An 18,469-nucleotide genomic window follows, 5' to 3' on the forward strand; every position below is an offset into this window, starting at 1 on the left:
TTTTACATGGAGAAAATCTCTCAGTACATCCCTGAGGCCTTTTCTGTGTATACCAGTGGCAACACTGAAGACATATGCCGCACATATTTACTTTCTCTATTTCCACTGTTTCTTGTAGGGAGCTTGACATAAAGTTTAAAGAGAGATTGAGAAATCAATCTTGTGGGAAGAAAATGAGATGAGATTTACATAAGAGAAGGGGGACTTGTATATGAATTACAAGGATATTGTAGTCAGGGCTCATTTTCTCTTTTCTTTTTTTTTAAAAAAAAAACTTTCTGGAAATTTTATAAAAAGACTTGCCTGTCAGAAGAAAGTGCTGAAAGAAGTGTCTTCAACACAAAAAGAGACACTTTAACAGCAACAGCTTCAGGCACTTCGTTTATGATTCCAAGTTTCCTGGTTGCATTGTTATCCCAATACTACATTGATGATATGATCAAGCTTACTTTCTGTGTGGCTCAAGCAGGATAATCTTTTCCTAGTCTACCCATTAGTGTAGCATATGTGACAGCATGTTTCCCAATAAAATCTGCCAAGCTGAGGGATTCAGTAAAACTGCTTTGTTATATACTATACCAATTTTATGATGAATTTTGTGCATGTCCAGTGAGTGAAATTTACATGACTAGAGTTTTTCCACAAAAACTCAAAAAGGATTACAGTCGATAGGTTCAGCACCTATAAATCTCAAAGACTGTGTTCATATTGGAAGGAGTTACTGATGAAATTATGTTTTTAAAGCTTTGTTTAACTATAGCACATGAAAATAAACAGCATTGTGATTTCTTTTATACTCATTGCCAGTCTGTATGGTCTACTACTTCTGGAGCTCAGTATTTTTCTGTGTATTTTGGTTGAAATATAGACAAAAAATTTTTAAATGCATCAAAATATTTCATGCCATGCAGAAAGGGCACCACTATTTTGTGTTTATTTCATCACCCACTCCACAAGGACAGTCTGAAAAGTTTGCAACCTAACAAAGAAATGACATTTTTGTTCAAATGTATCTTTATTTTTCAACATGATCTCCTTGTAAGTCTATACACTTCCTCCAGTGATGCTCCCATGTATTTAACCCATCCAAATAATGATTGATGTCTTTCTTTGCAAATACAGGGTGTTTCAAAAATGACCGGTATATTTGAAACGGCAATAAAAACTAAACGAGCAGCGATAGAAATACACCGTTTGTTGCAATATGCTTGGGACAACAGTACATTTTCAGGCAGACAAACTTTCGAAATTACAGTAGTTACAATTTTCAACAACAGATGGCGCTGCGGTCTGGGAAACTCTATAGTATGCTATTTTCCACATATCCACCATGCGTAGCAATAATATGGCGTAGTCTCTGAATGACATTACCCAAAACCTTTGACAGCGTGTCTGGCGGAATGGCTTCACATGCAGATGAGATGTACTGCTTCAGCTGTTCAATTGTTTCTGGATTCTGGCGGTACACCTGGTCTTTCAAGTGTCCCCACAGAAAGAAGTCACAGGGGTTCATGTCTGGCGAATAGGGAGGCCAATCCACGCCGCCTCCTGTATGTTTCGGATAGCCCAAAGCAATCACACGATCATCGAAATATTCATTCAGGAAATTAAAGATGTCGGCTGTGCGATGTGGCCGGGCACCATCTTGCATAAACCACGAGGTGTTCGCAGTGTCGTCTAAGGCAGTTTGTACCGCCACAAATTCACGAAGAATGTCCAGATAGCGTGATGCAGTAATCGTTTCGGGTCTGAAAAATGGGCCAATGATTCCTTTGGAAGAAATGGCGGCCCAGACCAGTACTTTTTGAGGATGCAGGGACGATGGGACTGCAACATGGGGCTTTTCGGTTCCCCATATGCACCAGTTCTGTTTATTGACGAAGCCATCCAGGTAAAAATAAGCTTCGTCAGTAAACCAAATGCTTCCCACATGCATATCGCCGTCATCAATCCTGTGCACTATATCGTTAGCGAATGTCTCTCATGCAGCAATGGTAGCGGCGCTGAGGGGTTGCCGCGTTTGAATTTTGTATGGATAGAGGTGTAAACTCTGGCACATGAGACGATACGTGGATGTTGGCGTCATTTGGACCGCAGCTGCAACACGGCGAACGGAAACCCGAGGCCGCTGTTGGATCACCTGCTGCACTAGCTGCACGTTGCCCTCTGTGGTTGCCATACGCGGTCACCCTACCTTTCCAGCACGTTCATCCGTCATGTTCCCAGTCCATTGAAATTTTTCAAACAGATCCTTTATTGTATCGCTTTTCGGTCCTTTGGTTACATTAAACCTCCGTTGAAAACTTCGTCTTGTTGCAACAACACTGTGTTCTAGGCAGTGGAATTCCAACACCAGAAAAATCCTCTGTTCTAAGGAATAAACCATGTTGTCTACAGCACACTTGCATGCTGTGAACAGCACACGCTTACAGCAGAAAGACGACGTACCGAATGGCGCACCCACAGACTGCGTTGTCTTCTATATCTTTCACATCACTTGCAGCGCCATCTGTTGTTGAAAATTGTAACTACTGTAATTTCGAAAGTTTGTCCGCCGGAAAATGTACTGTTGTCCCAAGCATATTGCAACAAACGGTGTATTTCTATCGCTGCTCGTTTAGTTTTTATTGCCGTTTCAAATATACCGGTCATTTTTGAAACACCCTGTAGTTGTTTATGAATGTGATGGCCTCTTCGTTTGATGAAAATTTCTATCCTCCAACCTAAACTTTTAGCTGAAGGTACAAAAAAAATGTCACATGGGGCTAGATCTAATGAGTAAGGAGGGTGATCAAGCAGTTGAAACCGTAGTTAATGGATTTTTGCCATGGCAGCTGCTGAGGTGTGAGACGGCACAGAGTGAGTAATTGTGGCACCTACCCTGCAGTCAGCTTTCTCATCCTTAAATTTTCAATCAATATGTGCAACACGCTCTTTAGATATGCTCATAGCCTCTGCTATCTCTCTGACCTTAATCTGGCAATACTATTTGGTGAACATGAGCCATGTTACTGTCAATAGTTCCAGTTTTTGGTCGTCCTGAATATTCATCATATTCCAAACAGGTATGGCCATATTTAAATTCAGCTGCCCAAAATTTCATGGTGGTAACTGATGGTGCAGAGCCCCCGTAAACAGTGGCCAACTTGTGTTTAAGTTGATTGGAGCATTGCTTTTCAAAAACAAAAATCTAATGTAAGCTCGATAGTTGTTTTTTTTTTTAATTTTCACAAAAACACTTGCATCTACTCTCTTAAACGACTGTCAAGCAACAACTGTGTGTCCAAAATGACTGAAATTTTAGTGAGTGCCCTACTAGACATGCACAAAGAATTCCTCAACTTCAGAAACTTTTCAGACTATCTTTATAATCTAATGCTTGAATGTCAAGCAATGTTACTGAATAATATTTCTTAAGAGATGTTTAAAGAGTATTAAACTTTTTTGTGTTACCTAAAAGTCACTCAACTGGACTGAGACCCTTTCAGGATGGACTGATTCATTTGTTTCATTCAGTGTTCTAAAGGGTTGATCCATCCTCCTCTGCTACATTTTTGACCTGTCACTCCTATATTTTTCAAATTACTACATACATGTGACAGTACTGATAATGTGACCACAACCAAAGCCAACTGAAAAATACAAGAATGCTTAGTAAACTTTTCATTTAGATAATGATGTGTTTAATAATGCTGACTCCTTCATATAATGCTGCCATGTTTATTATTTTATACAGATTGCTTGATGGTGACAGCAGAAGCCCATTATCTCTGAAATATGCAATATGTCACTCTTTCAGTGTTCTTGATCATATTAAAGTTTTCAGTCCAATATTCTACTTTATTGTATGTTTATGTTATCTCCTACATGGCATAACTCACCAGAGAAACAATGCAGAATTTGTTATTCTGATTTTGCAGGTTCTTTGAATTAAGGCATAAGGCACAGCAGTCTGTTCGTCATTTCAGTTGCTATGTCTTTATTTGTTTTTCTACTTTTTCAGGTAAATCTCATTGGAGTAGATCATTTCCATGGAAAAGTTCTTAAAGGATTACATATATATTTTTGCTGTTGTCATAATTACAGTTGTTTTGTTCTAGGTATTTTGAGTGTTGCTGTAGAGGACTGAAATTTTACCAAAGTTGACATATTTTAAATAACTCTGCTGTTGTCATATATGTTTCAGTTATGTCTGTAGATAGAATGAAACATTCAGAAGACTCATATAAATAGCAGAAATCTTATGCATACAGTATAGATTCAGTAGATTGCAGCAGGTACACTTCTGGGAACTGAACTGTGAATGTGGGTTGTCGAGTAATGAGAAGCCTTCCTTACTTTTTCAGATGTCTATTTATAACACCAAAATCATTGATAGTAATTAATCCAAGAATCAGCAGATCATGCTTAACTGATATTTTTCAATCACTGTGGGAGTTTGAAGAAGAAGAATAATGAAATGAAATAAAATAAAAGATTTAAGCTTGAAAATAAATCAAATCAGATGTTGTGTAAAATTTAAATTTTCCATTCTCAGAATTCTCTTTCCAATATATGAAATAATATATTAGTTCTAACTGTAATGTGCAAAACAGTGAACTATTCTTTATTTATTATTCACTGTTTAATTTCTATCCTTTTTGTAGAGACACATTCCACCAATGTGCTTTGTTTTGTCAAGATAACCAAAAAGTAAGGTTTTCTCATAAACCTCTGTCTGGTCTTCTAATACAAAGAGGCTATGCCCATTGACTTCATTTCTCAATAGAAGCAACTTTATTGTTGCTCTCTGTGGACATTTAATACCAGAGTCAGTCTTGATTAAAATGGTTTAAAGTGATTCCCAGATCAGTGATATGAATGATACCAACACTTCATGTGGGCAGTGAAATAGATCACTGATTATCAATGTCAATAAAATTTCTTGAGGACACCTAGATACACAGTGGAGAATCATGAATCTACACATTTCTGTGATTATTACTGATAGGTTGTATACTTATTCTGCTGGGAGATGACATTTTACTGAAGTAAAGTTTTACTTTTAGGAAAATAGAAAATTACGCCCTGGTGAAGTCCTTGAGGAGAAAAAGGTGAGAGACAACTATAGTAACCACTGGTCACCTACCTCTGTTCTACAGTGTTTGTTCACCATGTTTTATGTTATCATTGTAGCCCAATATTTTTGCTTCATTGCTTTGTTTCTTCACTTTATTTTAATTCATGTTTCTTTTTTATGTAAATGCATCCCAGCAATTGTTGCAGATTTTATTTCTTCTACAGTATGTTTTTCAGAAATTTATTTGCAAATGGCTACAGGTTTAATTTCATAGCTGAAAACACCAGTTTTCTTTATTTGCATTTGCTTTTGTTTCAGTATTTTTTTGTTTCTACAGGGTTTGCTGCTTCAATTTCTTTATACTGACTGCATTATCTATTATTTACTTTTATTTGTCTGCAAATCCCTTCCCTGAACTGCTGTGTGAGGCTTACAAATCACACTGGGAGAATCCATCCCTCGCTTTCTTGTATTGTTCGTACACTGCTCTCAATTACATTGTTTTTCTACAGGTTGGAAAATTGCGGCCTGGTGAGGTTTTAGATTCAAAGGTGAGACTCCTGTAGAGCTGGCACAAAGCTGACCTCTTCTTTGGTTTCATATCTTCCTGCATTATCGATTATGACTTTTTGTAATATATTATCAGTTGGTGAGCTCAATATTCTGAGTGCAATAAAAGAAGTGAAACAAGCAAAAAATAAGTATCTAATAGATATCCATGAAGTGTTATGTAATGAAGAATTCGCTATCTACAACAAAACTGTTGTGACTATCTCATGTGTTATTCTTTTTTTTCTTTTCCCCACAATGTTACATTACCCTAAATGAAACATGAAACACATTATATTTTTAAGGTTGATAATTATGGCTCTCAGTTGTCACTCTGCATTTTAAAATATAAAATCATTGCCGAATACATCATAAGAAGATATGTGCCACACTACTGAAGCTGTGATTAATAACGTGCACATTACATATTCTGACTACCTGCCTTCTGCCTTCATTTCATCATGTTTCAAAATGCTAACTGGTTGTAGAATTAAATATCCAGATCATTTTTATGCTCCAGTTATCAATGTCTATTTACTTGTTGGATCTATTTTCATTTACTAAGGAAAAATTTTTTCATTGTATATTTTCATAAGTAGAATCTTAGCCCTTTCTACTTACAACAAGTTGTTGTTCCCTCATATCGTAAATGTATCATATGTTAACAGTCTTTCCATGCAGGTTATTTGGGATACATTAATTTTGAGGACTCAAGTATTTAAATTTTTTATAATCAGTTGAACCAGGACTTTATTTTCTGTTTCCTGTAAATATCTTGAAGCTTTCATGTTTATAAATGTTCATGATTACTTATTATGTCAGAATATCTTGCAGACATTATTGAGTGATGTAGTTCATTTCTTGAGTTATTGCTCTCAAACACTGATGCCTGAAAGAAAGCCCTCCCTTTCCCAAGTGTTATGTGCATCCCAATATCTGGTGAAATGACTGGAGCAGTTTAGAATACGACGCATCATTACAGCACATTTCATGGATGACATATTAAAGGTGAACAGTTACTGTAACAGTTGCAGGAAATGCCAAAGAGAGTGTAAGATTTTTGCTGTGATCGGTTTGCTTTGTGCTAGAGAAATCTCTGATCCCACCTGCATTGTGGATTCCTTGTGACATTTCTACCATGGACTGAGTGGTGTGTTCATAATATTTGTTTATTTTGTCTTTTATTTATTTGTTTATTTTTATTATTCATTTTATGTTTTTAAGTTTGTTTTTTTACCTCCAGCCCTTGGTTTTAAAATTTCATTGATTATTATTTTATGATTTCAGTGAGTGATTTATTTTTAACAGCTTGCTTCCTATATGTGTTTTATTTACTTTTGTTTCTTTTGAAATGTTTCTTATTTTTAATTTACAATTATTTTATTTACTTCTTCTTTTCATTCCTTTTCTTTTGTTTCCATTTTTGAACATAACAGAGGAAAGGTTCTCGTCCTGGGGTACTGGAAGAGAAACAGGTTAGATGACTGTGGGTCATAAAGGCTCAATGTGTTATTTTTGTTGATTGATTGTCTAGAGAAAGAAAGATACCATAAGTGTCCAATAAAGTATGGTTCTTGCATCTTCATAGTGGGATAGTAGAAGGGGGACTGGAGCAGATATTTGTGCATTCATTCATTCTCTGTGTTCAACAACTACAGAAGATATTTCAAAATATACTAGATAGTATACTATTTAGATAAATACTCATAAGTGTGTCTGACCTGTGTTTTAATTTGACAAGTACATTACATATTATTATTTATTAAACTTTACACTTCATTTCAAAGCCATAATTAATGTGTAAATTTATAAGATCTTTTACACATGCAAAGAAACTTCTACCACAAAACATTAAATCTCTCTCTCTCTCTCTCTCTCTCTCTCTCTCTCTCTCTCTCTCTCTCTCTCTCTCTGACTTAAAAAAGCGACATTCATTTCCCAAAACTTCTGTTTATATTGTGAACAATAGATCTGTTTATGTGTACACTATAGTGGTATACATTATGAGCTGTTACATTTATTTGATTTTGCCAAAGTGTAGATTATATGTAATTTATAACTGACAAATCAGTATGTTTCTCTAGCTGTCACAACGTAAGTGTACAGGTGTGTGTGTGTGTGTGTGTGTGTGTGTGTGTGTGTGTGTGTGTGGTTGTGTGTGTGTGTGTGTGTGTGTGTGTGTGTGTGTGTGTGTGTGTGTGTGTTATTCTTTCTCTAGCTTGTCTAAGTATTTTTCTCAAAGCTAGCAGAGTTTTCATTCCGTTTTATGTATGCCTCTTGAAGACTCAACACCTCTGCTATTCAGTGAGCGGTTTTCTTTACTCTTTAGATATTTACATTCTGTCAGAAATTTTCTATATATTTACAACTTACTTTATAAAATCTTGGGCCTATCAGACTTTTGTGGTACACTTCTATTTGGGATGTAACTATCAAGCTCAGTTGAAGTGCTATTAGATATCTAGGGCATTCATCAAAATTTCACAGCTATGCCATTTAATATCATCAAATCATCAGATTACCTTCCATTCAGATGGCTGTTACATTTAGCGACTGTTATATTTACTTGTAAATAATAGATTTCAGCTACCAGTCATCCTTTTTAAATTTTATTGGTAGATCTAGATTTCAGCCAAAAACTAGCCATTCTCAATGCACTATCATTTTTGATCAATGCATGTAATGCCTGTTGATCAGGGTTCATCCACAGTTCATTCAATGAACTATGGATGAAGCCGGACCAACAGGCATTTCATGCATTGATCAAAAATGATAGTGCATTGAGAATGCCTAGTTTGTTGCTGAAATCTAGATCTGCCAATAAAATTTAAAAAGGACAACTGGTAGCTGAAATCTATTATTTACAAATCATCAAATCAATTTCATTTAAAGTAAGCACCAAAATTACTTCCAAAAAAAGGCACTTCTCTCATAGACTATCTGTAGAAGGTAATTTCTCTCAAGAAATAAATTCATCATTCCTTTTTTATTTCCACACTGAAACAGCAATTGAAGCTGCATGCAAGATCGTATGAACAAGAAACATTATCTAGGGTGGGCTCAATTTAAGGGGAATAATTGACCAAGTACTGGTTAGATATGTCCCTAGTAGACCAGTCCATGAAGAAAGGGGTTGTTTGTGGAGTTATTTCCTCACTGGCCATGTCAGTTGATGCTACATCACAATTTTCATTTGTTGTTTCCAACAATTTATGTAATCAAATCTTAATGAATAGCATGACCAATTCTTTACACTATAATAAAGAAATATAAGGCTGTAAGTCCTTTATCAGTGTATACTTGTATACATGTCAGATGTGGAATATGTAGGTATCCGTACAACATTATGTGCACAAGTTATTAGTGATAACCTGGTCAATGGGTTATCCTTCACAAAAATTAAGTGAACCAGATTGATCATCGCATAAGAAAGAATTATAAAATATTTATGTCAAGTACAATGTGTGACAAAGAATTTGAGTCTCATTTCTCAGAAAACTAAGTGATATCTGACATGACAAAGGCACACACAAAATAGCATTGGTATTCCATTCTTATGTAATAAAAAGGTGCCTCTGTAATTGGATCGAAGAGACAATTGTGTAGATACAAGGAGACACTGAAGGCCTTCTATTGTTGTTAATTTGCCTAGAGTTCCCCTTTCCTTTATAATCTGATGTGACTGTGTTTAAACTGAATGTTTGTACCCCCAATCAAACATGTCCTGTGTGAAACTATAAAAGATGAGGTGACTTACCGAACGAAAGCGCTGGCAGGTCGATAGACACACAAACATACACACAAAATTCAAGCTTTCGCAACAAACTGTTGCCTCATCAGGAAAGAGAGAAGGAGAGGGAAAGACGAAAGGATGTGGCTTTTAAGGGAGAGGGTAAGGAGTCATTCCAATCCCGGGAGCGGAAAGACTTACCTTAGGGGGAAAAAAGGACGGGTATACACTCGCACATCCTTTCGTCTTTCCCTCTCCTTCTCTCTTTCCTGATGAGGCAACAGTTTGTTGCGAAAGCTTGAATTTTGTGTGTATGTTTGTGTTTGTTTGTGTGTCTATCGACCTGCCAGCGCTTTCGTTCGGTAAGTCACATCATCTTTGTTTTTATATATAATTTTTCCCACGTGGAATGTTTCCCTCTATATATATATATATATATATATATATATATATATATATATATATATATATATATATATATATATATATATATATATATATATATAAAATACAGTTAAGATATCCTTGATATACTGTATTTGCACAGTGTGTTGTTTACAGTCTACACTTCCTGATTTACTGATACCACAATTTCCTGAAAACATATTTCTGTCATTAAACAGTTTACATATAATTACATTCTGGTGAATTCTAGTACACAGTTGTGTGGTTGATAATGCTCTGATGACATATTTTTTTACATTTAATTATGTGAAACATTGTAGCCTCTGATAACAACTTAGACCATTGCTTGGCTTCACTACCTGTATTCAAAGACAATATTTTGCATTATTATTATTAACAATGTGTTTGACTTTTGTAGGAACAGTAGTAGAAAACTCATAATTTAAAGTCTGATATAGGATAACAATTTGGTTAATTATGTAGATATTATTTGGTATCAGTATAGCAAAGTACAAAAAAATTAAAGGTGCAAGAGCCATACTTTGTTCTTAAATTATATCTTTCATAGTATCTTAGACTGTCGATTCTGAAGGTGTTTCTTCTCTCTAACTTGTGTAGGAAGATCATGTTCTTTATATGTTTGTAGAATAGAGCAAGGATTAAAAATGTGTTGCTTTCCAAACTGTTAATTAACTCAGTTTAATAATATGTTTCTACTCATTCTTTTTTTAGTCACAAAATTCTCATTTTATTTGACATTGTTTTATACTTAAAAACTGATTTAATTTCCTTTAATCTTTCAATTTTTTTATTTGTTGTTAATTTTCACCAGTTTTATTGTGACTAATTTTTTTGTTTATCTAACTTATACAAAGAAATTTCCTGGTGTTTTGAATGTGTTTCTGTGTCTCACATCTTCTGCCATAAACTTTTTGTACCATTAATTGATTATCATTTTGTAACATGAATTTTATCTTAATATACAGCAGTATCTGATGGTCAGAAATTTCTAACTTCAATAAATAATTTATTTCTAAAATACTATCTCAATTTGCATTTTCATCTTCAGACAAATTTTTGTATCATTTAATTTCTTTTGATCATATTTCATTTAATGTCCCACAAAAGAATTACAGAAATATATTTATTGATTTTTTATTCAAATATTGTGAGTCATAATTGATAAGAATGTTCTAAGCATTGTGGCTCTGCTGCTATAGCGTAGAAGACCAAGTGGCGATATGAGACGTCCAAGTGTGGCGGAACTAGGTGAAATGATTGATAAGCCATCAACACCTCTGCGGGCTACAGGAAGTCCAGGACCTCCTGTTATTGTTGACGTGCAGGAGAGCTACTCTGCTGTTGAAGGTATCTGAATTGGTTTACCATGTACAATTACTTTTTCTTGTATGCTGTTCCTTCTGTCTTGTACGTGTAACTGAGTAGTCAGTCAAAGAAATAAGTACACACTATAGTCATATAAAATGCTCTAAGCTTGACATGTCACCATTGTTAGAAGCTAACAATAAAGCCTAGAAAGTATGTAACTATTGTTGCATAACAGAGTGTTAGTTTCAACACTATTCATCATTTATTTTCTACAAGGCCAATTAAGTAAAAATGTGTTTACGGTAATGTGTGTAAGAACAAAAATGGGCAGTAGTGTTTGACTTGCGTAATTATATGTAGTCTAATTTTGTATTATTTCCTTTATTATATATATTTATCAGTTCTTGGAAATGTGCAGTAATTCAGGCAAGGACATAGCCAAAGGGGGGGGGGGGGGGGGGGCTGGGGCTCCGGACCCCTAACACTTAAATGAAATTACACACAACCTAGTTCCCATCTAGTGAAAATGAAAGCTATTTTTATTTTCAATCATACAACGAAAAAGAAATATGCGCTAATGATAGTCAGCAAGGCCAATGGTAGATTTAAACTGGCTGTATATCTGTAGCACTGTGGGCTATTGCCCATCCCTATTTAAGCCAATACAGTTGTTGGCCTTGCTTGAGCTCAGTTGTTGAATTTAATGTAAGTGCTGTCGTTTATTGTTTTTATGTTGTGTGCTGTTGTGAGAGTTCCTAATTATGGATAGGTTTGTAAGAAGAAAGAAGAGGAAAACTGAATTTTATTTGTATGGTAGCTTTATGGTAAGTTAAAAATGTGTACACACTACAATAAGAGCTTATTACCTTTCTATCTATAGCAGCACTGGAGTTGTTATTTGGAGGCTGGCAGAATTTTGGTTGTGCAGTATTTCAGTATTTCACAAGACAGTGAAGCAGTAAATATCTTACAAATAACATCAAGTTAAAATCAGTGCATAATAATACTCGTGGATTTATCTGTGTCACCCAAATGGTAGTGGTTGCATTTCTTTAAAATATTTGCTCAATATTCTATCATTAGCAGCCTAAATGACAAAATATCACCCAATCTGCTCATCTAGGTGGTACTCAATTATGAAAAACAGATTTGATACAAAACAATGAGAATGAGTTTGTGGAGAGTGAGAGGAGTATGTAGTGACGGTACATTCTATAGTTAGTTTCTAAAAGATTTTTTCAGTGGGCTTCTTGAATTTGTCTGAGCCGACTGCACTCTGCATCCCTCCCCCTTTTTTCAAATATCTATTTACACTGTTGTAATACTATAATAACTGAAGCCAGCAATTCTATGCACAATTAAGCGTTGCAATATATATGCATTCATGCACTATCAGATGACTAAACATGCACAATTAAAGAAATAACATGCAATGTCAGAATTCAGTCTTGTTGTGGTGCATTTCATTTATTTTTTAAACAATGTATAAAACCAGTTTTTCCAAATAACTGTTGACTTGGGGTGGCTCTGCATGTTGAGCCACTGAGCTAGCAATCTTTGTATCCCAGAGGCGAAGTGGTTTAGGTAAATGCCAGGGTTGGTCCCTTACTACAGGCCACAACCAATTCATTCCAAATACCTTTCTTTCCTAACAGATTCCAATTCCCTTAAAGATACAGCCCATTTGCTTAAATAAATGAGTCGTATCGAAGGTGATCCAAGCATCTTTTTGGAGACATCTGGCACTAAAAGCCATATGATAAATAAATAATCATCCAAATTCTCCTCATTTAGGCTCATTCATTTGCCTGCCAGGGGATTCTTTAATTCAAAAAATGATCTTTCTTACATTCTAAGAAATGGCAGATTCACACTTAAATGAGGAAATTTTTGAAAGTGTAATGTTGAATAATTCCAAGTCCTTTGTACTTTCACCCCTACAAATTGTTCTAGCTTCTTTGCTGAAGAAAGATATATTTATTCCAATTGCTGTGCAAGTAATAATCATGGCCTCACAAAAAATTTGTGCTCAAACATTCCGGGTCACTTTCGAAGTTCAAATCCTGACTGAAAGAAAGGGAGCGTAAAATGACTGGGAGTGAAAAGGAGAATGGAGCATGAATGCTTCTTAATGGTTTGCCAAAAAACACCACTCCTAATTAACAAGATCAATTCTCCACTTGTCAAAAATTCTGAGAGATGGAGTACATGTTCAGTGCAACTTGTAGAAACTCTGTATTAGTAAACTCAAGACATATTATAAACTTTTTATATGTTTTATTTATTTATTATATTCACATTTTTCTTATATCAGTAACTGTGCACTTTCTACATATATGTAATTATTTCGACTGGCTAAATAAGACATTGCTGTAAACATGGAGTAATGTTTCCATTTGGTTCTTTCAGATCAAACGGGTTATATCACTATTGGTGTTGAAGGAAATCCAGCACCCACCTTCAAATTCTACAAGGTACTTACAGTAATGAGTTACTATTAGTTGCCATTCATATTTAATGTTGATGAATGAAGTATGCCATCTTTAGTCTATACTGCGAATATTCTGAGACATTTTTAATATTTTTTTAGGGAATGACAGAACTCTTGTACATAGAAGGAGGTCGGTTTAAATTTGTAACTGATGGAGAGACTAATTCGATAACTCTCTGTATAAGGAAGGTGAAACCTAATGATGAAGGAAAGTACAAAGTTGTTGTTAGTAATGAACATGGAGAAGATTCAGCAGAAATGCAGTTGTATGTGTCAGGTAAGACCTGTTTTAAGACTTTTAATAAATGTAACATGAGATAACAATTTTCAAACTTATAGTCCGTCCATGGAAGGTGCAAACTAAAACAATGGAAAAGAAATTAGAACACTTGTGGAGAATAGGTAAGTTTACTTAAAGTAGCAACCGAAGGAGTCAATTGTAGCTCTAAATATTTAGTAGAAAGCACAGTTGGTAGAATACAGCCTTTGATAGACACTGATATTATCAAAATATAGACTACATCAGTGCATTCTAAAGCTGGAGTAGAAACAATGAAAATACCTGATGTGAAGGTAGAGGCTACAGTTTATAAGAAAACTACTTGCTAGTAATTCTGCTGTCTGTCCATGATAATATGAAAAGCACACAAATTGTGATAGTTCTATTAAAATGCACAGATGGAATAATCATAAATAGTGTGCTTTTCACCCCTAAGGTTTCTCATATGTTATCCATGTGTGTTAAACTTATTTTCCTGTCATTATAAACTTATTAATCATTGCCTACTTCTCACATCGAGTTCTCTCTTTATTGTGTGCTTTGTGTCATTTATATTTTCCTTTCCACTTCTCTGTAGAAATAATTTTTTGCTGACCTAGTGTTCCACATTCTCATTGCATATATAAATGACTGCACTTTCTGGCTATCAGTAACATGAACTTGGAGACTCATAATCCTGCCTTATTATATACTTGTTGTATTTTTGTTTTTGTACTTCCTGACATTTTAATTCACGAGCTGTATTCTTTGTTTGGAAGAACACATTTTGCAACTCTGTAAGCAAAGGCGGTCATTGGATATATGTATATCATAGCTAATTTTGGATTTAATAACACTGATCTGAGCTGTAGGAGTTTTCGTACTTGACTAAAGAAAATGAATGATTTCTGGTATATATATTTTGGTTCCTCTCAGAAAGATACTGATTTTCAGTCTTTTAGACTTTGAATTAACTAATGTCTCAACCAATATTTTAAAAGCATATTTTTGAGAATCCAACTTTTTCAATGCCAGTAGTCCTGTTTCATAGCATGTTACATTTCTCCACTGTATTATAGCTTATCTCCCTTGACTTGGATGAACTCTTTAACGCTGTAACAGAATTTCCCATTTAAGGGATAGGTGGGTGTTTCTTGAACTGGTACAGAGATAATGCTGAAACTTTGTTTCTGTTATGTTTATATGTAATGTGCAATAATGAAAGTCAAGCATCAACTTAATCTACAGAATATTTTTGTTTCTCTGTCTTTCTAGAGAAGGGATGTGTGTTTCGTTCAATGACCCCTCCAAGAGAAAATTCTTTGTTTCGATTTATTTATTTATGTAATGTTGCAAATCAAAAATCATCAAATGTAAGTGAACATTTATAAGGAGTCAGTTCCTCTGTTTTTGGAGGTAGGAATTGAACAGCTGAATTCAGATGGGGTGGTACTTCTCTTGAGGATGATATGTACAAAGGGCATAAAAAATGAGATAGAAACACTGAATAGCACACATTGTGGTTTTAGACAATCATCAGGTGAAGATATGTGAAATACCTGATGCCATAGACATATCAGAAGAAACAATATGGAATTTTATATGTGGAGGATTAACAATGAGAAAGGTTTGTGCAAGAAGCATAGCATAGGTGTTGGTAACTGATCAAAAGTAAATACAGAAATGAGTTTCTGAGCATTCTACAGATTATTTTAAAAGACTCCAACTCATTTTATCAACCCATTTGCTGTTCTGGATAAAATATAAGTCCATCACTTCTTGCCGGAAATGAAACAGCAATGAAAGCACTCAATGGGAGAGTGGCTGTGCACCAAAAAAGGCAATGTTGATTTCATCTGCTGGAAAATTTACATCCAGTGTTTTCTTGAATGCAAAATGGATTCTTCTCACTGATTACCTTGCAAAGGATATAAAAGTAATTGGGAAACATGCTAGTCCATATGACCAATTGGACCAAGTAATGCTTTAAAAATCTCCTAGATTATAACATAAAAAATCCACCTCTCACCAAGAAAATGCATGTGTCCACAAAGGAGCTTTTGTGTTGTGGAAATGGAGATTTGAAGCACAAATTGTTGGAAACATTCTGTCATCAGATTAAGCACCATATGATATCAGCCAGCTTCACATACATAGGAACTCCTGATCGGAAAATGTTTTCACTCATCTTAAACAGTTACTAAAGACATAAATGGATACTGTATAGCTCTTACATATTGCATTTTGTGGGTGCTATCTACTCTCAGGAGAAATTATTTCCTTTAGTGACAGTCAGAATAACTAAAGTCATACCACACTAATTAATGTTTATGTGACAGGGATGACACTTTCAACTCTATTTAGAGATCTTATTTTATTTGCAATCAGTTTTGGTGTTACATTACACCATCTTCAATACTGGGTTGTACATCACATAGAAGGTACAAAAAGTCAATATCCAATGTGGTGAACCTTCCTTTTCATTATGGAGTTAATTGCAGCAGCACATTGATGACACTGTGCCAGTTAATCTTAGTAGCGTCATTTTTAACACTGTAAAATATCCTGTCTGGTATTCATTACAGATGCCAGTGGAATGGACTTCCGTGCTATGTTAAAGAAGCGTAAATATGCAAAGTGGGGAAAAGACAAAGAAGAACCTGACTGGGGAGATCTAAAGGAAGTAGAAAAGGAAGTACCTAAACTAAAGAAAGTCGAAAAGGTAATGCTCCTGTTTCAAAACAGTGTATTTTATGCATACTCCCTGAACATATAAAATATATATCTATTCCTTAATGTCTGTATCATGTTGATGAAGTTAACTGCTTTAGAGTCTTTGATTTGAAACTACAGAACTTACTAGAAATGATACAATCCATCTGAAAACTTACGTTTTTTTTAAAATACTTCTGTGTATCACTGTTTCCAAACTTGTCTAACTAATAAAATTGGCTTCAAAATATGACTATTAGCAGGGTTTGATACAAGAAGATACTGAATTACACAGATGATTTTATTTTTACAGTAAACATTGTCTACAAAAATATTTAACTCAGCCACAGGACTGTGTGTGTGTGTGTGTGTGTGTGTGTGTGTGTGTGTGTGTGTGTGTGTGTGTTGGTGTGCACGCGCACATGCACATGTATGTGTACATATATGTGCAAGCACACATACTGATGATCATGATATAATTTTATTTGCCTCTTCTTCTCAATAGTAAGTAATCTTGGTAAAATTTCAGATTCTTCTTTGGATTCTACATTCACAGTACAAATATATTACTTGTCAGTTGATGTGAGTGGTTGATTCCAGACTGATGAAGGGCAGACAGGGGAGACAGGTTGGTTTGAAGATGAGGAATCTGGGTGCATTGTAATCAAAGTGGATGGCCAAGAAGTGGCCAGAGTACCAGCTGCTAAGAAAGGCGTTTCATATTGGAGCTGGTTGAAGGTAGCTGATAATGGCTTAAAAGAGTTAATTGAACAGTACCTTTTCTTGTCACCTTCCCCTCACTTTATCTATTATTCAATGCAGTTTTATTTCTCAGATTGCCTTGTCCATTTGATTTGTAGCAAGAAAGAAATAAAGAAAGAAAAATTGTAAATAGCAAGTAAGGATGAGTCTCCAGCACTTGCTCAACAACTGATACTGGTGGTAGTTATACTCACTCAGTGACAGCAATCACAATTATGCATATGTTGGAGCCCATCATCAAAATTATGCACTCCTAAATTGTCATACTATCATGAATATCATATCATATAAAGTGCTGCACCTTTGTAAGCATTTAGCAGAATATCTTAAAAATTTCAGTTTCTGAAGTGTAGGTTTGGTATTACTCGTGTATAGTTGCTGATCTGGGAAGCTTTTACTCTTCAGGGATATCATTCTTGACAGATGTGTGCATATTCTTGAACTAAGTTTTTCATGAAACTGATTGTGTAAGTTGGTCATCATAACTGCTTCACTGAATTACATATTTTTATGGAGCACATGCCAGCCTCTAAATATTATTTTTAGACATGTCATTGTGACTCACTCTGTTCAAGGAAAGGGAACTAAGGATGAGATACTAGTGCTGATTATCAAATACGTATTGTACGATTGTGTTGTTTCTCTATTCAGACTGTATGCTTCAGTAACAATTTCAAGAAACATGTACTTTCCATTGTTAGCCATTCATATTTGAGTGCAATTTCTATTTTTAAAATAATAATATCAATGAGATTTTCTATTAGTCTCTGTGAACAGAAGTAATGTGTTACTAATCAGAGTCTGCAGGCATAATTAAATTATATTTACTTCCACTTATAAAGGACATCTCTTAAAGTTCATTTTTATCAAGATGTCTGCAGATGATTTGAATGTTTTAAAATTTGTGTGCACTGAGTAGGTTTTAGCAATATAATGTGAGAAAAAGTTTTATGGTCAAACACTCACATCTACAGACACAGTGCCCAATGTATTCATCTGTATTACAATGAAAGTTATGACACTGACACTATGACACTGATTAGTGTAATGCTGATTGACAATATATTTTTTGCTTTGTATTCTGTTAAAACTTAAGACAGTTTTAAAATTAATGTTAGAAGACTTATAAGTCAGGGTTTCCCCTCATATTAACGTTGTTGATATTATTATGGA

The 18,469-nt window shown here is 34.8% G+C and overlaps 1 protein-coding gene across 34 annotated transcripts in view; it reads left to right on the forward strand.

Moving 5' to 3' along the window:
* Positions 1 to 18,469, forward strand: part of LOC126470085 (twitchin) — a 515,873-nt gene that overhangs the window by 221,604 nt on the left and 275,800 nt on the right. For 27 of the 34 annotated variants that reach the window (XM_050097601.1, XM_050097605.1, XM_050097612.1 and 24 more), the window contains 6 exons: positions 5,049 to 5,093; positions 10,964 to 11,111; positions 13,482 to 13,546; positions 13,663 to 13,840; positions 16,408 to 16,544; positions 17,135 to 17,272. In XM_050097601.1, the coding sequence (XP_049953558.1) occupies positions 5,049 to 5,093; positions 10,964 to 11,111; positions 13,482 to 13,546; positions 13,663 to 13,840; positions 16,408 to 16,544; positions 17,135 to 17,272 (711 nt within the window). Of the gene's footprint in view, positions 1 to 5,048; positions 5,094 to 5,571; positions 5,611 to 7,044; positions 7,084 to 10,963; positions 11,112 to 13,481; positions 13,547 to 13,662; positions 13,841 to 16,407; positions 16,545 to 17,134; positions 17,273 to 18,469 lie in introns of all 34 variants that reach the window. The other 7 variants (XM_050097619.1, XM_050097635.1, XM_050097636.1 and 4 more) reach the window with 4 other exon arrangements.

The sequence above is a fragment of the Schistocerca serialis genome, chromosome 3, assembly GCF_023864345.2.
Source record: "Schistocerca serialis cubense isolate TAMUIC-IGC-003099 chromosome 3, iqSchSeri2.2, whole genome shotgun sequence".
In the NCBI taxonomy this organism is placed as follows: Eukaryota; Metazoa; Arthropoda; class Insecta; order Orthoptera; family Acrididae; genus Schistocerca; species Schistocerca serialis.